This window comes from Pipistrellus kuhlii, unplaced genomic scaffold (genome assembly GCF_014108245.1).
Source record: "Pipistrellus kuhlii isolate mPipKuh1 unplaced genomic scaffold, mPipKuh1.p scaffold_m20_p_21, whole genome shotgun sequence".
NCBI classification, from domain to species: Eukaryota; Metazoa; Chordata; class Mammalia; order Chiroptera; family Vespertilionidae; genus Pipistrellus; species Pipistrellus kuhlii.
The window spans coordinates 8,036,450-8,056,818 of NW_023425520.1; the positions used below are offsets into that span (position 1 = coordinate 8,036,450).

Genomic DNA, 20,369 nt, shown 5'->3' on the forward strand with positions numbered 1-20,369 from the left:
TTTATTGATTTCAGAAAGAAATGAAAAGGGAGATAGAAACATCATTGATGAAAAAGAATCATTGACCAGCTACCTCCTACAAGTCCCCCTCCTCCTCCTCTCCCCTCCTTCCCCTCCCCCCAGCATTGGGGATTGAGCCTGCAACCTGGGCATGTGCCCTAGACTGGAATCAAACTGTGACCTCCTGGTTCATAGGTTGACCTCAACTACTGAGCCATGCCAGCCAGCTAAACAATTGTTTAAAAATAAATAAAAATGGAGTCAGTATATCCTGATATGCCTGGGAGTGAGCTACTTTGTTTGTCATTTGGCTTAATTATTAACAGCATACCCCCTTTCACTTTCAAAAAGCATCTCAGTTTGGACCATCAGTTATAGGTCTGTAATGGGATGGGCTTGGTACTAGCAGGGACTCTTCTTTCACTACAGTATTCCAGGCACTTAGTACAGGGTTTTACCATGTAGCAGGTGCTTGGTCAATACTAGTTGAATTTATATATGCATCTTTTAAAGCCAACTTAAAGGAAAACATACAGACATGACCAAAAAAATATGAATTTACCCCAAATACTGAATTAATGTACACATTAGAGCTGTGCTGTCCAAATATGGTGGCCATTGAGTCCTTAAAATATGGTTGGTCCAAATTCAGATGTGCCATAAATGTAAAATACATACCAGATCCCAAATATCTATAAGAATAAAAGAATATGCTAATTAGACCGGACAGCCAAACGACCTTCCAGATGATCTTCTGGATGAAGCCAGGGCTGTGAGGGCCGAGCCTCTTGCACGAATTTCATGCATTGGGCCTCTAGTTTAGTATAAAAAAGCAATGTCAAGTATTTCATTAATAACTTTTATGTTGATCACATATTGAAATAGAAATACTTTTGATATATTGGATTCAAAAAAATATATTTGTAAAATATATTTCACCTGTTTCTTTTTACTTTTAAAAAAATGTTTTTATCAGTTGGCGGGACACTGAGAAGTTAATGGTGATTCACATTTATAAATATGATCAGAAGGGTGTTCTAATTTTCTCTAATTACCTGCTTCCAGAAGGAATGACTGGTGGCTTTGCTTTCTAATTTTGAAAATAAAAATAACATACACATCATAAAATAATAAATGAGGGAAATTAAATCAGTTATCCGAGGTGATAGGGAGTTTTGTCCTTAACAAGCCAGCGAGTGTTCACCTCCACCTTGAGAGCATGTTTACTTGGATTTTGAAACTGTCCACTTTTAACAAACTTAAGGTCAAAGAAGAATGAAATTTCTGAAGCTGCATTTATTTCAAGAATTCTGTGGGCTCCGCCCAGACACCAATGGCATGGGCCTGTCCCACAGCACCCACATAAAACAGCACCGTGAGGGTGCCCTCGTCCTCTGGCCAGTCAACATGACTGAATCTACCATTGAGGCTCCTGGTTGCCCCTGAGTGGTCCCTTTGCACCTCCCATTCCCTGGGTAGGCAAGGAGCAGGCCTCAATGTCTGTTGGTCCCACAAGTCTGTGGTCTGCGCCCTGTGTTCTGTCCTCAGAGGGTATGTCACCTATAGCCACCCTACTGAGAAAGGGGGCCTCTTCACTCACAGGCTGCTTCTCTGTCCACGTCGCTCCAATGGCCCCTGCCCAGAGCCCCTGCCCAGGCAGAGTGCGGCCACGTGCTGGGCCAGAGTCATAGTCACTGTCCTCTAGGAGCCTGGGACCAGGCCCCAGCGAGGAGGCTAAGAGGCTGCTTCATCCGCTCTGGGCTGGATCAGCATGGTGGTGGCCTGCAGCGGGTAGTAGCGGCCCCGCCACGTCTTCCAGAAGATGCCCTTCTTACGCTGCTGCCGCTGCTGAGGAATGGAGTGGAAATACTGGCCATTGAGGTTCGAGTGGCTGCAATTACCAAACCACCAGCCTCCTGTTGGAACAAAAGGGGACACGGTTAGGCGGGGCCTACCCACCGGGGCGGGGATAGCCGTGAGGCTAGGCACTGGACTGGCACACTCTAGATGGGAGGGCGTTGGCAGCGGTTGTCAAATGGGTCCTGAAGAACCTCAGGTTGTGAGAGAGGAGCCTCAGGGACTCCGGGACCCCAACCCAATAACCGTAGCCTTCACATCTGTGACCGTGGCAAGTTACTTCCCTGCCCCTGACATTCATTAAAGACTTTCTACGCTTGGCATCTGTCTCATCAATTCCTATTATCAATATATTGGAAGAACAAAATATTACTAGTATTCCATCACTTTATGGTGTATTTTTTTTAAAGTCACCCTTTTAAATGTTTTTTAATTGATTATTATTTTTTTTTTTTTAGAGAGAGAAGAAAGAAGAGGGAGAGAAACATCGATTGACTGACACTTGAGACCCCCAAGATTAAGCCCACACCTTGGGCATGTGCCCTGACTTGGTCCATGGGTCAATGCTCAACCACTGAGCAACACTTGCCAGGCTTTTATCATTTTTAAATCTTCACCTGAGAATATGTTTTTATTGATTTCAGAGAAAGGAACATGGATGGGTTGCCTCCCTTATTCAACCCAACCAGGGATTGATCCTACAACCTGGGTAGGTGCCCTGACTGGGAATCAAACCCACAACCTTTCAGTGCATGGGATGCCACTCCAACCAACTGAGCCACACATTTTGTGACTCACCGAAAGGGAGTTTGATATGTTTCACTTCACAAGGCCTGGACTCTGCCTTAGATTTCATTTTTATGAAATGAGTTTATCTTGGTGGCTTTGCCACAATGTCATCTCATTGAATGTTCCTAATAATTTTAAAAGTGGGGCAACTGTAGATGGGAGAGGTTAAGTCACACAGCAAGTAAGGAAAAGAGGATAGCAGATAGAATTGTGCTGAAGGCAGGGCAGGGAAGCAGAAAGGCAGGGAGGGGAGGCCCGGCAGGCAGGACCAGGAGGGACAGAGCTGACTCACCAGAGAGGCTCTTCGCACAGTTCTTGTCCCCCTGGAGGTCGTGGTCCTGGTCCCAAGTGGAGAAGGGAAGGGAGAGGCTGCTGGGTGTCGTAGTGGTGGCACCCAGCTCGCTGGCCATGGGTGCTGTTAGCTGCAGGCTGTAGGCTGTGTCCTCACCACCCAGGCGGATGGGGAACTGCAGTGACTTGGCATTGCCTTCCCAGTCCTGCAGCTGCACAGCCAGGTGGCTGCCGTGGTCCCCCAGGATCAGGTGCATCTTCTCTAGGCCCAGCCAGAACTCTCCTGCAGTGAGAGCGGTCATCAGTGAGACAGGGACCCGCCACCACCGCCCCTCCACTCCCTGTGCCTCTGGCTTCTGGGAACACCCACCTTGGGGGTCTCCAAAGCCAGTCTTATAGACTTCCCAGGGCTGATTGAAGTCCACGGAGCCATCCTGGCGCCTCTGAATTACGGTCCAGCCTCCATCTGCCCAGACAGGTACAAGGTCACTCACTACTCACCCTTCTCACAGGGGACTCCAACTCCATCTGGCTCCAAACCCCCAAGCCCCCTCCAAACCCAGGGACAGCAATGCTTCCCTCGTTCATCCCAGCGGGACTGGAGGAAGGTGGTCAAAGGAAGGAATACTGTGGACTGGCAGCAGGAGGGAGGCTCAGCCCAGGTCTTTGTCCCCAGGACTCAGCAGGGGAAGAGGGAGTGGGAGGTGGGCTGCATTTGACAGAATGACAACAGTTCCCTAATGGGCTAACTCATCCTACCTGAGGTCATCTTGCAGTTAACCAGGAAAGGCAGGGACCCCTGAGGCTGGATCTGGAATAGTCCGCTTTGCCGTTCTCCCTCTTCAAACAGCTCTTGGCAGTCCCTGGGCAGCCCTAGAGGGCAAGGAGAGGGACAGGGAGACTGAATCAGAGAGCAGTCCTGTGGGTCCCAGGAAACAGGTGTGTGTAGAATCTGGGCAGTGGGCAACAGGGATATTAGAGGACAATCCCTAATTCAGGACACCCTCCCCTTCACTTTCTAAAATCTTCCATGGCTCCCTCTGACCTTCCTTAACACTGACCACAAGATGCTCCAGGACTGCCTCTGCCGCCCCCCCTCCCTCTTCCCACACTGCAAGCCCACCTTCTGGCCACACAGCCTTCCAGTCCCACACACCTTCCTGCCACAGGTCCTTTGTACATGCTGGTCCCTCTGCCTAGCATGCTCTTCCCTCATGCCTTTTTATGTAAGGGTTCCAGGTTCTGGAAGAAATCTCTGACCCCCCAGACCAGACCAGACCAGACTCCCAGAAAGGAGCATCAAGGACTTCCCACTCAAAATACTGGGGTCATCTGGTGTCCTCTCCCCGACTCCATCCCCTGAATGAGGCCTCCATGAAGCCAGGGATAGGGAACGTTCTTGGCCCAGGCTGGCACCAGTGCCAGGCTGCTCCTAGTCCACAGCAGGTGTTTAATAAAGACACAATGACTGAATGATTGATAACGAATATTTGCAGGAGCTGAATGGGGGGCTGGGCAGGGAGGCAAAAGCTGAGCTGAGCTGGACAGGCTTTGCTTTGTCTAGTGGGGATTCGGATCAGGTCTGGGTGGGACTTGCTGGGACAGGGACCCAGCCAAGGGTCCCAGAGTGGGAGTTGAATGACTGAGGAGTGAGAGAGAGAGAGGAAGAAAGGGAGGGAGGCAGGAAGGCAGAGTGAGAAGGGGAGGGAGGAAGGAAGTGAGGAAGGAGGGATGGCCTCTGTTGGTGGGAAGTCCCGCCCCCAGCCCAGCAAAGAAAGTAGGGGAAAGGTCGCTGGAGGGAAAGGGGGAGTGAAGGCCCAGGACAAGGGGTGAATGTGTCCTATTGTTGCCAGGGTGGGGCCAGCCCAGGGTGACTGCAGACACTTTCTGGCCCCTGGGGCAGCTCCCCTTTCCCCTACTTTCCTTTCTTCCAATCAGGACAGGCACCTGGCCAAACCACCAATGTGGCTTCCATTAGCACCGGCTGTTTCTCTCTCCAGCTCTGAACTTTCCCCTACTTGGCAGGACTGAGCTGGAGCCTGGGAGTTCCCAAACCTATGAGTTCCCCCCTCCAATCCCCTCCACATCCCTCAGCCTGGACCTATACCTACTGGTCCATCCCAGAAGCCCCTCATCCCAGGACAGAAGTTGGGGAGGGTGTACTGGAGCCTTTCTGATAGGAGTGGGGGCGGGGAGCCGTGTGTGTGTGTGTGTGTGTGTGTGTGTGTGTGTGTGTGGCAGGGGCGGGAGGGGGGAAGCCCTCAGAGAGGGCTGGAAGCCAGCAATCAGTCTGGGGGTGTGAAGGGGGAGAATCTGAACTTTCACCCAGTTGGCAATAGGCAGCACAGATGCCAGGCCGGGTGATGGGGTAGGAGGACTAGAGGGAAGTTGGCTGGCTCTGGGGCCATGAACTTAAGGTGGGGCAGAGACAGGAAGCTGAGAGCCTGTGTTGACACACACAGACATGTGGTGGGGAATTTGGGCAATTTCAGGCATACATTCAAACAGAACTGCAGATGGTGGCAATGGCCACCTCTCTGTGGAAGCCGGGGAATGGGAAAAGGGGGTACTTTGGGGCCAAGAATGGGGGCAGGGACCAGGTGCTCAGACCCGCAGCCCTGGGTTTGTCAGAGATGCAAGAGTGGATGTGTCTGGCCGGGGAGATAGGCCCCCTGCCCTTGCTCTACCTCCTAGATCCACATTCCCAATCTTAGAACCCTTCTCACAGGCAGGGGTTTGCTGTACGGCCAACAAGGACTCCAGACTCCCCAGCTGGCACCCCCTTGTCCACCACGGCGCCCTCCTAGAAAGTTCCAGCCTACCTGGAGGTGTCCCTGCACTGCACCACCCCCTTCCCCACACTCCTGCAGCTCAAGTTTCTTTTGGACTTGGACCCTCTTTCCCAATCCTTGCTCTATTAATAGCCAGCAAGGCTTTGGGGAAAACCCCCTGGCCCATGGGAAGAAGGGTGGGGCAGTCAGGGGCAGAGCTGGAGAAGGTGCCCCATTAGCCCTTCACCAGGGCCCAGAGGGACCCAGGGCCAAGACCTCTCTCCTCCAGGAAGGCGGACATGACCAGGAGGGGTGCAGGAACGGCAGGTGTCCGTGTCTGTGTGTGGAGGCGGGAGCTGCCAGAGGACGGCAGAGGGCTGGACACTCACTGTGTGGGTGGGTTGCGTTGTGAGCGGAGCCAGCAGGCTGGGGCATCTTGGGCAGCCTCTTCCTCCGGGCAGGCTTGGCCACCGCGCGGCCCAGGTGCGTGGGGGCCAGGAGGCCCACCTGGTCGAGGACGGGGAGACAATGTCAGCTATGCCTGCCTCACACCCAGACTCACGGGGTCAGCTTGGACGTCCCCACCCTCGCGGTACAAGCATCAGGTACCTACCTGGCTCTGCAGGTTCTGGATCCTCAGGTGCTGCTTCTCCAGGTGGCGCTGCTGCTTGGCCACCTTTTGGAAGAGCAGCTCGATCTTGCTGTTCTGAGCCTTGAGCTGGGTCTGGAGAGAGAGTGAAAAGCCTGGTGAGGGCCTGGCCTTCTGCCTCTCCATTCACCCGCTCCTCTGTCCTCCCAGCGCTCCATCCTTGGGCTCCCGAGCAGGAGTCCTGGAAGCGCACCGCTTCCGTCCACACCCTCCCAGACCATGCGGGCAGCCCCTGGGGAGCACGTACCTGCAGGCTGCGGAGGGTCTCCGGGACGGCCTCGCCCGGGGAGCCGGGACCTGCGGGGCCGTGCGGGGCCGGGGCGGCGGTGCCCGGGTCCCCGCAGGCGGCGCCGCACGCGCTCAGACGCCGCTCCAGCGCGCTCAGCTGCCCGCGGGTGCGCTCCGCGTGCTCGCGCAGCCCGTGGCCGAGCTGCAGGAGCCCGTGGGCCAGCACGTTCACCTCGTCCCAGGACGCGTAGCGGGGCGGCGGCTCGGCGGGCGCGGGGCGGCCCTGCGCGCTCAGCAGCCCGGCGGCGGTGCACAGCACCAGGGCGGCCCCGACCTCGGGCGCACAGCGCATCCTCCCCGGCTGCTGGGCGCGGCTCGCGGGGCGCAGACAGGGCTTTCCGCGGACGGACGCGGGTTCCAAACACGCCGACCCCGGCGGAGGCTTGCGTGGCTGCAGAAGCCCCGATGATCAAGGATCGGGTCCGAGCCTCCCGCCCTTCGCTCGGCGTGTTCCCGCGACGCCCTTTTTATAGGGCGGGTGCGAGAGGGGGCGGGGCGGCTCCCAGGCGGAGCGCACGTGCCGGGGGCGGGGTGAGCCATCGGGGTGGGGTTCTGTGCATTCCCAACCGTGTGGTTAGTATGCGGGGGGCAGGGCGCCCTAAGATTGCAAAACTCAGGCTCCTCCCCGCCTGGCTCTGACGAGGCTTCTCTGCAGACTGACCGTGGGAGACGTGACTGTCCCCCTTACCGTAATCCTCTTTCCTGCACCGAAATTCCGAGTCACCCCCTTGCCCCCCCGCCGGCCACTGTACCCGAAGACCGGGCGGCTGGCATTCCTCATGCCCTCCTCAAGTCAAACGCTGGAGGAGGCGTGTGAAAGGCCCTGTGCGCTGAGTCCCGCAGGACCCGGAGGGGAGCCCGGGATATTTCCGGGAGAGCTTCCCAAGACCAGGCTGTCCCCCCACCCCCCACGCACACACTATCACCCAGACGTCTGCAAGCTCCCACGCTCCTTCCCGCTCCAGGATTCGTCATAGCAGAGGTGTCTGTGGGTTCTTTAACGTCCCTCATCATCACCCTTCCCCTCGACCTCGTGCCCTGTTGGCAGGGCCAGTGTCTGTCCCGTTAAGTCTCCAGCTCAGGGTCTCCCTTCCCACACTCTCTACCCTCAGGGTCTGCAGTGTCTGAGTCTTGCCTGCATCAAAGCAGAAACCTCGGAACAGAAAGAGGGTATACTTGGAAGGAAGGCCAACCCATTCATTCATTCATTCATTGGGCAGTCATCTACTCTCCTAAATGGAGCTCCCAGATTGGTGGTGGAGAGACCCTGATACTCTGAGACTGGGGAATGAGCAAGTCTGAGAGCGGCTGCCATTCCACGGGCAAACATTTATTCAGCAAACTTTCACTAACGTCCCCCACTGCCCTCCATCCCCTACCAACTCCCCTCTACCCGTCAGGAAAGAGCTGGCACAGAAAGTCCATCTGCCAGGAAGAACCCGGGGCAGGTTAGTTCCAAGCTCTGGCAAGAACAGCGTTGACTCAGCAGGGCCCAGAGCCAGGTCAGCTCTGTAATCCGAAACTGCATGCCTGGGGCCTGATGTGCAGGTCTGCACTCACAGGGGCCTGCCCAGATGTCAGGATGGCTGATCTCTGCGGCCGTGCCTGGCAGATGGGAAGGGCTGGGAAGGGCAGGGAGGAAAATCCCCACCAGGAATAGACCTGGACGGACACCATCTGCCTGGCAGCCAGCCTGTCCACGCCGAAGCCCATGCTCCGTCTGAGTGGGTGATACTGCTATCCCAGGGTGTGTTCTTTCTCCATCTGAGTGGGTGACATTGCCCACAAGTGTGTTCTTTCACCCCTGGCTCCCTGCGCTGAGATAAATGATCAGTTACTTTCCCAACCTGATGGCCTTTTCATGATCTATTTGTTAAATATATTTTATTGATTTTTTTTACAGAGAGGAAGGGAGAGGGATAGAGAGTTAGAAACATCAATGAGAGAAAAACGTCGATCAGCTGCCTCCTGCACACTCTCTACTGGGGATGTCCCTTTAACCAAGGTACATGCCCTTGGTCGGAATCGAACCCGGGACCTTTGAGTCTTCAGGCAGACGCTCTATCCATGGGTTACTCATGCAACTACAGTTACCTGGAATTCGACTTGGAGTAGATATTCCAAGGTGGACACTTAGTGTCTGGTGACTAGCCTGAGTTTCTCCCATGGTGACGGTAGTTCCAATAGGATGAGACCCAAAAAACAAGATGTATTCAACCTCTGCTTGCCTCACATTAGCTAACATCCCAATGGCCAAAGCTACAGAAGAATGTGGATACCAGTTGGCATGAAGCATGAAGGCCAGTAGTGAGCAGCTTATCACAGCTAGCGTAATGTAGAACTCCAAATAGTTAGACATAGACCTTCATTTGCACTCTTGACACACACCCGGCAAACACTGGAGTGAATGTCTCTATTTCACCAGGCACTCAATGCAGATCAGGATATCCTCCTGCCATTTTCCTCTTGGAGATCCCAGCCCTGGGGGTCAGCTCAGCACACTCACTTAGTTCATTCTGAAAATGTTACCTATACATCTGCTGTGTACCATACACTAGGGGTACAGCCATTGGCAGGTAGACACAGTCCTGTCCTCAAAAACTGGGGAGTCCAGGGCCCTATCTACATAGAGTTCAGTGAGATTGATGTCAAGTGATTTTTTTTTTTCAATCCTCACCTGAGGATATTTTTTCCATTGCTTCTTCAGAGAGTGGAAGGGAGGGAGATAGGGAGATAGGGAGAGAGAGAGAGAGAGAGAGAGAGAGAGAGAGAGAGAGAGAGAGAGAGAGAGAGAAAGAGAAGGAGAGAAAAGCAACGATGGGAGAAAGCTACATCAACTGGTTCCTCCCTCAGGGTGGGGAGCGAACCTACAACCCAAATAAGAGCCCCTAGCCAGGAATGGAACCCTCCACACTTTGGTACAACTGAACAACACAGGCCAGGGCTCAAGTGACATTTTGTAGACATTTAATTAAACATTTATTAACTTTAATAATGCAGACTATTTGTTATTTCCCAATTTGTGAGAAGATATGCATTGTTTTCAAGCCTCAAACATTTTGTAGGGGCTTGGAAAGTCCTTACACTTTCTTTGTGGAAAAGTTTGCCCTGGGGAGGAAGACAGAAAACGTAACCCTGTGACTTCTTTCCTTTTGTGTGAGTAATTTTAAATTTTGCAATAATTTCAACTTACAGAAATTTTGCAACAAGAGTATAAAGACCACTTGTATACTCTTCGTGGAAATTCACTAATTGTTAACTGTTCTAGTCGCTTTATTATTCTCTCAATCTCTCTATCTTGAAAATGAAACATGTATCGGCATATACTAGTATGCATCTGTAACATACACAACAAAATATAATGATATATAAAACACTTATTGAGAGAGACATGTATAATATATACATTTATACATTGGTGAATATATAACACACACAGAAACAATACATGTATGTATAGAAATATATAATTATTACAACACAGAGAGACATATGTACACTAGAGGCCCCAACAGGGACTGGGTGAGACTGTCCTGATCGCCCTCATCACCAGCCAGGCTTAGGAACCCCACCCCAGCCTCTAGTTTATTTTATAACTGGAAGTTTGTAACTTTTATTTTTTTATATATAAATATATTTTATTGATTTTTTTTTACAGAGAGGAAGGGAGAGAGATAGAGAGTTAGAAACATCAATGAGAGAGAGTCATTGATCAGCCACCTCCTGCATACCCCCTACTGGGGATGTGCCCGCAACCAAGGTACATGCCCTTGACCGGAATCGAACCAGGGACCCTTCAGTCCACAGGCTGACACTCTATCCACTAAGGTAAACCGGTTTCGGCAAAAGTTTGTAACTTTTAACCTAATATGATTCTTTTAACCATTTAACTTGAATACTGGGTGATCAGTGCTATCCTGGGAGAAGCACAGGAGCTGAAAGAGCTCAGAGAAGGGGCCAATCCCGTCAGGCAAGGCTTCCTGGGGCAGAGGCCAGAGGCCGAGGGGACCAAGATCATCCAGACAAAGAAAGTAAGGAATGGGTGACCCAGACTGGGGAGGAGCCTGAAAATGCACTATAGCCTGGGGCGTGCCTGATTCTTCCTAGATGAGCCCAGTGACATTGGGGCTAAGTATGTGGACACCCCAAGAGAGGCCTCTGTGCCTGTCTACGGACTGGCCCCACCACACCATCAGCTGATCATGACCTTCTCTGCCAGCCTTTGGTCACATTCAGGTCACGGGGTCAGCCCCAGGGCAGGAGCCTCAGAGGCTTGGGCAGAGATGACTCAGCTTCTGGGTTGAGGATTCAGAAGGGAACAAAGTGGCTGCTACAGAGATGCCCTCCCTATCTGCACCGCAAAGTCTCCCCAGCCTGGGAGCGTATGTGAGCCTTTGCTCCCAGGGCAAACTCACTGAGAGAAAAGTAAGTCTAAGTGCACTTTACAGCCCTCACCTTTATAGCATCCAGCATCACATGCTCCATCTCACCTCCTCAAATTCGCCTTGGATAGGAGAACATACCTTTCCCTTTTGAACTAGGGAATCTGAGATGTTCAGACACTTCGCCAAAGTTGCACAGCTTTCAAGGGCCAAAATTTGAACCTATTTCTCTCTCCACTGAATCTTTTGTTTTGAATGGATAATGTATTTCCATTACCTCAAACCCAAAATGTTTAAATAGCATAGCTGTAGAAGTCACCCTCCCCTAGTCACGTGTCCACACAAACTTTGTTCAAGGATGTTTATCCATCCTGGCTGGCATGGCTCAGTGGTTGAGCATTGACCTATGAACCAGGAGGTCACGGTTCGATTCCTGGTCAAGGCACATGCCTGGGCTGAGGGCTCGATCTTCAATGTGGGGCATGTATGAGACAGCCAATCAATAATTCTCTCTCATCACTGATGCTTTTATCTCTCCCTCTTCCTTCTTCTCTGAACTCAATTAAAAATATTTTTATTCTGCTAAGGGTTTAATCTCCAACATTTACAGGGAACTCATACAACTTAACAAAAGGAAGATAAACAACCCAATTAAAAAAAATGAACCTAAATAGATACTTTTTTTAAAAAATGTTTTAAATGTATTTTATTGAGTTTTTACAGAGAGGAAGAGAGAGGGATAGAGAGTTAGAAACATCGATGAGAGAGAATCATCGATCAGCTGCCTCTTGCACACCTTCCACTGGGGATGTGCCCGCAATCAAGGTACATGCCCTTGACCGGAATCAAACCTGGGACCTTTCAGTCCACAGGCTGACGCTCTATCCACTGAGCCAAACCGGTTTCGGCTAGATACTTTTTGAAAGAGGACATTCAGAAAGCCAAGAGACATGAAAACATGCTCAAAGTCACTAATCATCTGAGAGATGCAAATCAAAATGACAATGCGGTACCCTCTCACACCTGTCAGAATGGCTCTCATAAACAAATGAACAAACCACAAATTCTGGTGAGGATTCGGAGAAAAAGGAATCCTCATGCACTGCTGGTGGGAATGCAGACTGGTGCAGCCACTGTGGAGAACAGTATGGAGTTTCCTTAAAAAACTAAAAATGGAACTCCCATTTGACTCAGTGCTCCCATTTCTAGGAATATAACCCAAAAAACTAGAAACACCCATCAGGAAGGATATATGCACCCCTATGTTCATAGCAGCACAATTTGCAATAGCTAAGATTTGGAAACAGCCTAAATGCCCATCAGCAGGTGAGTGGATTAAAAAACTGTGATACACCTGCACAATGGAATATTATTATACACTGCTATAAAAAGGAAGGAACTCCTACCATTTGCAATGGCATCAATAGACATGGAGAGCATCATGCTGAGTGAAATAAGCCAGTTGGAGAAAGATAAATATCACATGATCTCATTTGTGGAATATAATGAACAAGATAAACTGATGAACAAAAACAGATCCAGAGACAGAGAAGCCTCTATCAGACCTTCAAACCTCAGAGGGAACGTAGGGGAGGAAGGGGGTAAGGGAAAGAGATCAACCAAAGGACTTGTATGCATGCGTATAAGCAAAACCAGTGGACACAGACGCCAGGTGGGTGAGGGCATAAATGGGGTGGGGGGCAATAGAGGGATAAGGACACATATGTAATACCTTAATCAATAAAGAAAATAAAAAATATTTAAAAAAAGAATGTTTATAAAGGTTTACTCATGATCACTTTCGAGGGTTTTTTATGTTTAAACATTTTCATTTTAGAAAATTTTATGGCCCGGCAGGCATGGCTCAGTGGTTGAGCATTGACCTATAAACCGAGAGATCACTGTTAGATTCCTAGGTTATGGGTTCAATCCACAGGAGAGGGTATGCAGAAGGCTGCCCATCAATGATTCTCTTCAATGATGCTGCTCTCTCTCCCTCTCTCCCTCTCTGGAATCAATAAAAATATGTTTTAAACAAAGAAAAAAGCAGGGACCGGTTTAGCTCAATGGATAGAGCGTCGGCTTGGGGACTGAAGGGACCCGGGTTCGATTCCGGTCAAGGGCATGTACCTTGGTTGCGGGCATATCCCCAGTAGGGGGTGTGCAAGAGGCAACTGATCGATGACTCTCTCTCATCGATGTTTCTAACTCTCTATCTCTCTCCCTTCCTCTCTGTACAAAATCAATAAAATATATTAAAAAAATAAAAATAAAAAAAATAATAAAATAAAAAAAAATAAACAAAGAAAAAAAATGTAGCCCTGGCCGGTGTGACTCCCATTCACTTTAAGGCTGCTGGTTTGATTCCCTCTCTCTCTCTCCTCTCTCTCATCCTGGGATATTCTGGGGGATGTGCTCCCTTGCGCCCAGGACTGGCTTCTCTCATTAAACTTTGCATCCACCAAAAAAAAAACCACACAAAAACTTAGTCCTACCTACTTTGGCTCAGTGAATAGAGCATCGGCCTGCGAACTGAAGGGTCCCAGGTTTGATTCCGGTCAAGGGCACATGCCTGGATTGATGGCTCAATCCCCAGTGGGGGGCATGCAGAAAGTGGCCGATCAATGATTCTCTGTATCATTGATGTTTCTATATCTCTGTCTCTGTTCCCTTCCTCTCTGAAATTAATAAAAATAAGAAAATAAGAGACCAAAAAAACACACAAAAAAACACCCAGCAAATTTGGGGGGGGGGAAAAAATCTAACAAAAAGAAAAGAAAAAAATTGTTATGGACAAATGTTTGTGTCCCCCTAAAATTCCTATGTGGAAGCCCTCACCCTCCACTGTGATGGTGTTTGGAGGTGGGGCCTGTGGGAGGATGGGCCCCTTGAAGGCACTGGTGCCCTTATAAAAAGAGAGATGCTCTCTTCCCCTCTCTGCCACGTGAGGGCACAGAGAGAAGTTTGCTGTCTGCAAGCCAGGAAGAAAGCGCTCACCAGAAACTGCCTGCACCTTGACCTTGGACTTTCCAGCCTCGGGACAGTGAGAAATACATGGCTGTTGTTTAAGGCCCCAGCCTGTGGTGTTTTGTGATAGCGGCCCCAGCTGACTAACATAAAAACGGTGGGGGAAACATTTCAGCAGCAAGTGGAAGTCTAACTGACATACCATAATCTGCACATATCTCAAGTTCATGATGTAATAACCTTTGACATATGTATATGCCTGTGACACTGTAGCCACAAACAAGACAATGTGCCCCACCCGAGAGCTTCTTTGTGCCTCTCGGGAACCCCTTCCACTGTCCTCTCTGCCTCCCTCATGTAATCAGTCATCACTTGTTTTCCATCACTACAGACGAGGTTGTGTTTTCCAGAACTTAATGTAAATGGAACCACATAGAATATACTTTTTTTTTTCTAGCTTCTTTCACTCAGCACAATTACTTTGAGATTATCCCTGTTGGATTATCTATAGCATATTTATTTATTTATTTATTTATTTATTTATTTATTTATTTATTTATTTATTTTTAATATATCTTATTGACTTTTTTACAGAGAGGAAAGGAGAGGAATAGAAATATCAATGAGAGAGAAACATCAATCAGCTGCCTCCTGCACACCGTCTATTAAAAATGTGCCCGCAACCAAGGTACATGCCCTTGACTGGAATCAAACCCGGGACCCTTCAGTCTGCAGGCTGACACTCTATCGACTGAGCCAAACCGGTCAGGACAACAGCACATTTATTTTTATGATGATAGGGATAAACCACAGTTTCTTTATCCACCTGTTGAAGGACATTTGGGTTGTTTCCAGTTTTGGGTTATTACAAATAAAGCTATGGACATTCATGTGCAAATTTTGAAAAATATATTTTCATTGGTTCAGAGAGGAAGGAGAAAGAGAGATAGAAACATCTATGATGAGAGAAACATCAACGAGAGAATCATTCATCAGCTGCCTCCTGCATGCCCTCTACCATGGATCAATCCCCAAACCCAGGTGCCCTTGACCCGGGATAGAACCTGCAACCCTTTCGTGTGAGGGTCAGTGCTCTAGCCATTGGGAAACACTGGCCAGGGACATATATGGCTTCATGTTCATGCTTCATTATTTGATTCAAATCACAACATCTTGCGGAAACCGGTTTGGCTCAGTGGATAGAGCGTTGGTCTGCAGAAGATCCCAGGTTCGATTCCAGTCAAGGGCATGTACCGTATTTTTCAGACCATAAGACGCTCCAGACCATAAGACGCACCAGTTTTTAGAGAAGGGAAATGAAGAAAAAAAGATTCTGAAACAAATAGTGTCCTAAAATATTTTATGTGCATTAAAACCCAACATCACAGTCATAAACACATGTAATCAACCCTGTAAAGTAAACAGCAGCATTTAGAACCATTTTAGAGCCGGGCAAGCACACAGAGACCACACAGAGCCGGGCAAGTAAAAAAACTTTTTTTTTTAAAGTATATGTGTAGGCTATATTTGGACCATAAGACGCAGGGACTTTCCCCCCCCCCACTTCTGGGGGAAAAAAAGTGCGTCTTATGGTCCGAAAAACCTTGGTTGCGGGCACATCCCCAGTAGGGGGTGTGCAAGAGGCAGCTGATCGATGATTCTCTCTCATTGATGTTTCTAACTCTCTGTCCCTCTCCCTTCCTCTCTGTAAAACATCAATAAAATATTTAAAAAATCACAATATCTTAACAAATCAGCTATGCCATCTCCCTAACCAATGACTTGTGCTAGTGACGCTCTAGAAACAACCCAAGTGGTTCAACTCTTATAGTTGAACAGCCAATGAGTGTAACGCACTTTCAAATTGCAAATTATTTTAAGGAGGTTTCTAGTGACCTGGGAAAGTATATAGGGTGTGTTGAGTTAGACTTACAGAAATTCAACTATGTATCCAGTGGCATTCCAATTTTGTTGCTAAATGTGTTTATGAGAAAAAAGGCTGTCGAGAGACACAAATAGGTGAGTCATCTCAGGCTTAGCTTCCTTGGGCACATATTTGTTGATGCTTCTATTGCAAAAGAGTGGCAGCTTCGCCTTGCTGAAAAAACAAAACAAAACCCAAATCAGATAAAATGTCTAGGAGGTTCAATCTCTTAAACATGTACAAAACCGTAGCTATGAGTCACGTGTGACTGTCAGACACTTGACATGCGGCCAGTCCATATTGAGAAGCTCTCTAAATGTAAGCTATACACCAGGTTTGGAAGACTTGGAAAAAAAGAGAGCAAACTACTTGACTAATTCTATAAACTATTGATTGCATGTTGAAATAATTAAATGTTGGACGTGTTGGTTTACAATTAAATGATTTTTAAAAATTTCACTTGTTTCCCTTTTTAAAGTGCCTACTAGAAAATTTAAAACGTACACATGTGACTCGCATTGGCAGCTCACAGTATGTTTTTCTTTTCAACCCTGGCCTAGAGTTATGTCCCAATGTTTAGCAAATACAAAGAATAGGAGAACATCACCAATGACACTACTTGGTGCAAGGAAATCCCAGCTGTGGAAGACGCAACAGGACAAATCTGTTTTCTTTGACAAATAAATTGGAGGGGAAAATGGTGAGAAAGTTTTTAGATCAAAGGATATTTGAAAAGCATTTCAATCAAATGCAATGTATGGACATTTTGGGATCCTGATTTACTAAAGTAATAAAACAAAACAAATTATAACATTTACGAAACAATTAAAAGTTTGATTACTTACTGGACATTTGATGATTTTAAGTTTTAAAGTATAATAATGCCTTTATGGGTATTTTAAAAATAAATAATCCTTATCTGCTATAATGCATACATATTGAAAATATTTATAGATGCCACCCGGTGTGGCTCAGCGGTTGAGCAACGACCTATAAACCAAGAGGTTGTGGTTCCATTCCCGGTTAGGGCATATGCCCATGTTTTGGGTTCCATCCCCTGTAAGGGGTGTGCAGGAGGCAGCTGATCAATGATCCTCATCATTGATATTTCTATCTTTCTCTCTCTTTCTCTCTAAAATAAATAAAAATATATTTTAAAAATATTTGTAGATGATAGAACATCTGCTTTCAAGCAAATGCTTCAAAACAATCTAATTGACAAGGAAGTGGGAACACAGGAAGAGATGAAACAGGATTGACTTGGTAATTGTCTGTATTTACAATCTATTATTTTTGTTCATTGTGGAAAGTGCACATCATATAAAACTTATCTTTTTTTGTTGTTGTTAATCCTCACCTGAGGATATTTTCCCATTGACTTTTAGAAAGAGTGGAAGGGCGGAGGAAAGACAGAGAAACATCGCTGTGACTTGAGAGAAACACATCAATTGTTTCCCACACACAAGCCTGCAACTGAGGTATATGCCCTTGACCAGAATCAAACCCAGGACTCTTCAGTCCCCCAGCCGAGGCTCTATCCACTGAGCCAAATAGGCTAGGTCTAAAGTTTATCATTTCAACTATTTTCTAGTGTACAGTTTGATGGCATGAATATATTTCTCTAGCTTTTTTGTTAAAAATTGTCCAAAATAAAAGGTTTAAATAAAAATTGGGAATAAGTAAATGGTGATAAAAATAAAATATGTAGCCCTAACCTGTTTGGCTCAGTGGATAGAGCATCGGCCTGCGGCCTGAAGGGTCCCAGGTTGGATTCCGGTCAAGGGCATGTACCTTGCTTGTGGATACATCCCCTGTAGAGAGTGTGTAGGAGGAAGCAGCTGATCCATGTTTCTCTCTCATCGATGTTTCTAATTATCCCTCTCCCTTCTTCTCTGTGAAAATCAATAAAATATTAAAAATAAATAAAACAAGTAGTTAAATTAATATTGAGTTCCTAGGCGGGCTAGTGCAGTGGTTTTTATTTATCTCTTTCATTTCTTAAAATTCTATAATTAACATGCGAATTTTTAGAGATTAAATAATTTTTGTTGATTTGTTTTGAGAGAGAGAGACATACATCTATTTGTTGTTCCACTTATTTATACATTCATTGGTTGTTTCTTGCATGTGCCCTGATTGGAGATCAAACCCGAAACCTGGGTTTATAGGGACGACCCTCTTCACCAATTGAGCTACCCAGCCAGGGCAATTTTTAGAGATTTTTAAAAATAACAATAAGAAACAGCTAAAGGTGGCATTGTTTTTCAGAACAATTTCTTCACGGGTGTTCCGTGGGCAAGCGCTTTTCCTGTATTTGGCTGTAGGAGAGGCGCCCCCTCGTGGCGGATATGAGAACTACCCTTGCTGGTTTCTTTACCCAAATGCTCCTGGAGGCTATGCACCCTCTTGGGCGCCAAGGGGTCACCCAGAGTGACCTAGAGGTCATGTCCTAGAAGGTGAGAGTTTCAGAGGAGAAACCAAAGGGGAAATGTAGAGATGATGAACAGCAACGCCCCTCCCCCTTCCCCTTCTTTTCTCAGTCCATATCATTTAACAGCAAGTCACTTATTCCTCCATCAAACATTTATTAATCACCTACTGTGTGCCAGGCCCTGTTCCACGTACTAGGGATAAAAGCCCTTGCCCGAATGGAGCTGACACAATTACTGTGTGAGGACACACAATAAACGAATAAAGAAAATATACAGGGTGTTATATGGTGATAAGTACCTGGTGATAGGGAGAAAAATAAACCCAGGAAGGGAGATACCGAATGGGGTAGGCTTGTAATAGAATGGTTAGAAAAGGTTTCACTAGGAAAAGGGAGTTTGATGCCCAAACCGGTTTGGCTCAGTGGATAGAGCATAACCCCGAGGACTGATGGGTCCCAGATTCGATTCCGGTTAAGCACATGTACCTTGGTAATTTTTTTTTTTTTTTTTTTTTTTTTTTTTAAGAAAGAAAGAAAAGGGAGTTTGAGCCTGGCCAGGGTTGCTCAGTGGTTGAGCATAGACCTATGAATCAGGAGGTCACAGTTTGATTCTTTTTTTTTTTTTTAATATATTTTATTGATTTTGTACAGAGAGGAAGGAAGAGAGATAGAGAGTTAGAAACATCGATGAGAGAGTCATCGATCAGCTGCCTCTTGCACACCCCCTACTGGGGATATGCCCGCAACCAAAGTATATGCCCTTGACTGGAATCGAACCTGGGACCCTTCAGTTCCCAAGCCGACGCTCAATCCATTGAGCCAAACCGGTCTCGGCCACAGTTTGATTCTTGGTCAGAGCACATGCCCGGGTTGCAGGCTCAATCCCCAGTGTGGGGTAACAAGAGGCAGCCGATCAATGATTCTCTCTCATCACAGATGTTTCTACCTCTTTCTCCTTCTCCCTTCCCTCTGAAATCAATAAAAATATATTTAAAGAAAAGAGAGTTTGAGGAGAGGAGCATCTGAGATCTTGCTTCCTGGCATATATCATCAGTTTGGCTCAAATAAACTCATAAAAATTCTCAAAAAACAAAACAAAACAAAAAAAAAACCGAAAGAAAAGAAAACAGAAGAGAAGAGAAAGAAGTTTGATCAAGGAAGTGAAGGAAGTGAAGGGGTAAGTCAGGCAGATGTCTGGGACAACATCCCAGACAGAGGGAATAGACAGTGCAAAGGCTCTGAGGCAGGCATGTGCCTAATGTGTTTGGGAAACATTAGAATGCCCTTGGAGAGGAGAAACCAAGATGTCGGCCTAGGTAAGCACCTAAGCTGCTGCCTCACACAACAATTTCAAAACAACTAAAAGACAGAACGGACATCATCCAAAACCACAGAAAAGCTGGTGGAGTGGAAAATCTACAACTAGAAAGAAGGAGAGAGGCTCATGGATCAGGGGAGCCATAGAAGGCAGAGGTCTGAGGTACGCACACAAGGGCAGGACTGATGGGAAGCCAAGACTGTCAGCTCAGCCCGGAGTCTCCGCCCCATCCAAGCTGAGCACAGAAGCTTTTGCAATTTTGCAAGTCTGATCCTATAAGACTGTCTCCAATACAGAAAGTATCCTGGAGTAGACACAGCTGATACTCACATCCAATTGGCATGGAGGTCAATTCCTTCCAGTGATACCAACAATCAAGTCTTAACTACAACAAGGCTGTACTCGCAGTCCACAAAGGGGAGCACCAAGAGTGTCTACCTCAGGTAACTGGGGTGGCTGACCCACCAGGCCATATAGGACACCAAACACACAAAGCCATCCTACCAACTCAGGGAAGCAGTGAAAATGCCGAGACAAGGAAATAGATCTCAAATGAAAGAAATGGAGGAGAACAAAAGACTGGATATAGAGTTCAAAACCACGGTTATAAGGTTTTTCAAGAATTTCCTAGAAAAGGCCAATAAATTTAACAAGACCCTTGAGGATATGAAAAAGGACTAACTAGAAATTAAACATACACTG

General features: G+C 47.5%; 1 protein-coding gene across 2 annotated transcripts; it reads right to left on the minus strand.

Moving 5' to 3' along the window:
- Positions 1-1,282: 1,282 nt before the first annotated feature.
- ANGPTL4 (angiopoietin like 4) lies at positions 1,283-7,114 on the minus strand. 2 transcript variants are annotated; one of them, XM_036449943.2, is made up of 7 exons: positions 6,605-7,113; positions 6,322-6,432; positions 6,098-6,215; positions 3,697-3,810; positions 3,308-3,403; positions 2,939-3,220; positions 1,283-1,916 (listed from the first exon to the last, which is right to left on the minus strand). In XM_036449943.2, exons 1-7 carry the CDS (start codon positions 6,935-6,937, stop codon positions 1,735-1,737), a joined length of 1,236 nt encoding a protein of 411 aa, XP_036305836.1. In that variant the 5' UTR covers positions 6,938-7,113; the 3' UTR covers positions 1,283-1,734. The 2 variants fall into 2 exon arrangements, with proteins under 2 accessions (XP_036305836.1, XP_045441888.1); XM_045585932.1 differs by lacking the exon at positions 3,308-3,403 and having other exon boundaries at positions 6,605-7,114.
- Between the last annotated feature and the right edge of the window lie 13,255 nt (positions 7,115-20,369).

What these genes read in the sequence shown, in the direction of transcription:
- ANGPTL4 (XM_036449943.2), bottom strand. Translation starts at nt 6,937, where the DNA reads ATGCGCTGTGCGCCCGAGGTCGGGGCCGCCCTGGTGCTGTGCACCGCC. An exon ending in TCCAGAACCTGCAGAGCCAG is followed by an intron (nt 6,216 to 6,321) that starts GTAGGTACCTGA and finishes GTCCTCGACCAG; the next exon opens with GTGGGCCTCCTGGCCCCCAC. An exon ending in CTGTGCGAAGAGCCTCTCTG is followed by an intron (nt 1,917 to 2,938) that starts GTGAGTCAGCTC and finishes TTGTTCCAACAG; the next exon opens with GAGGCTGGTGGTTTGGTAAT.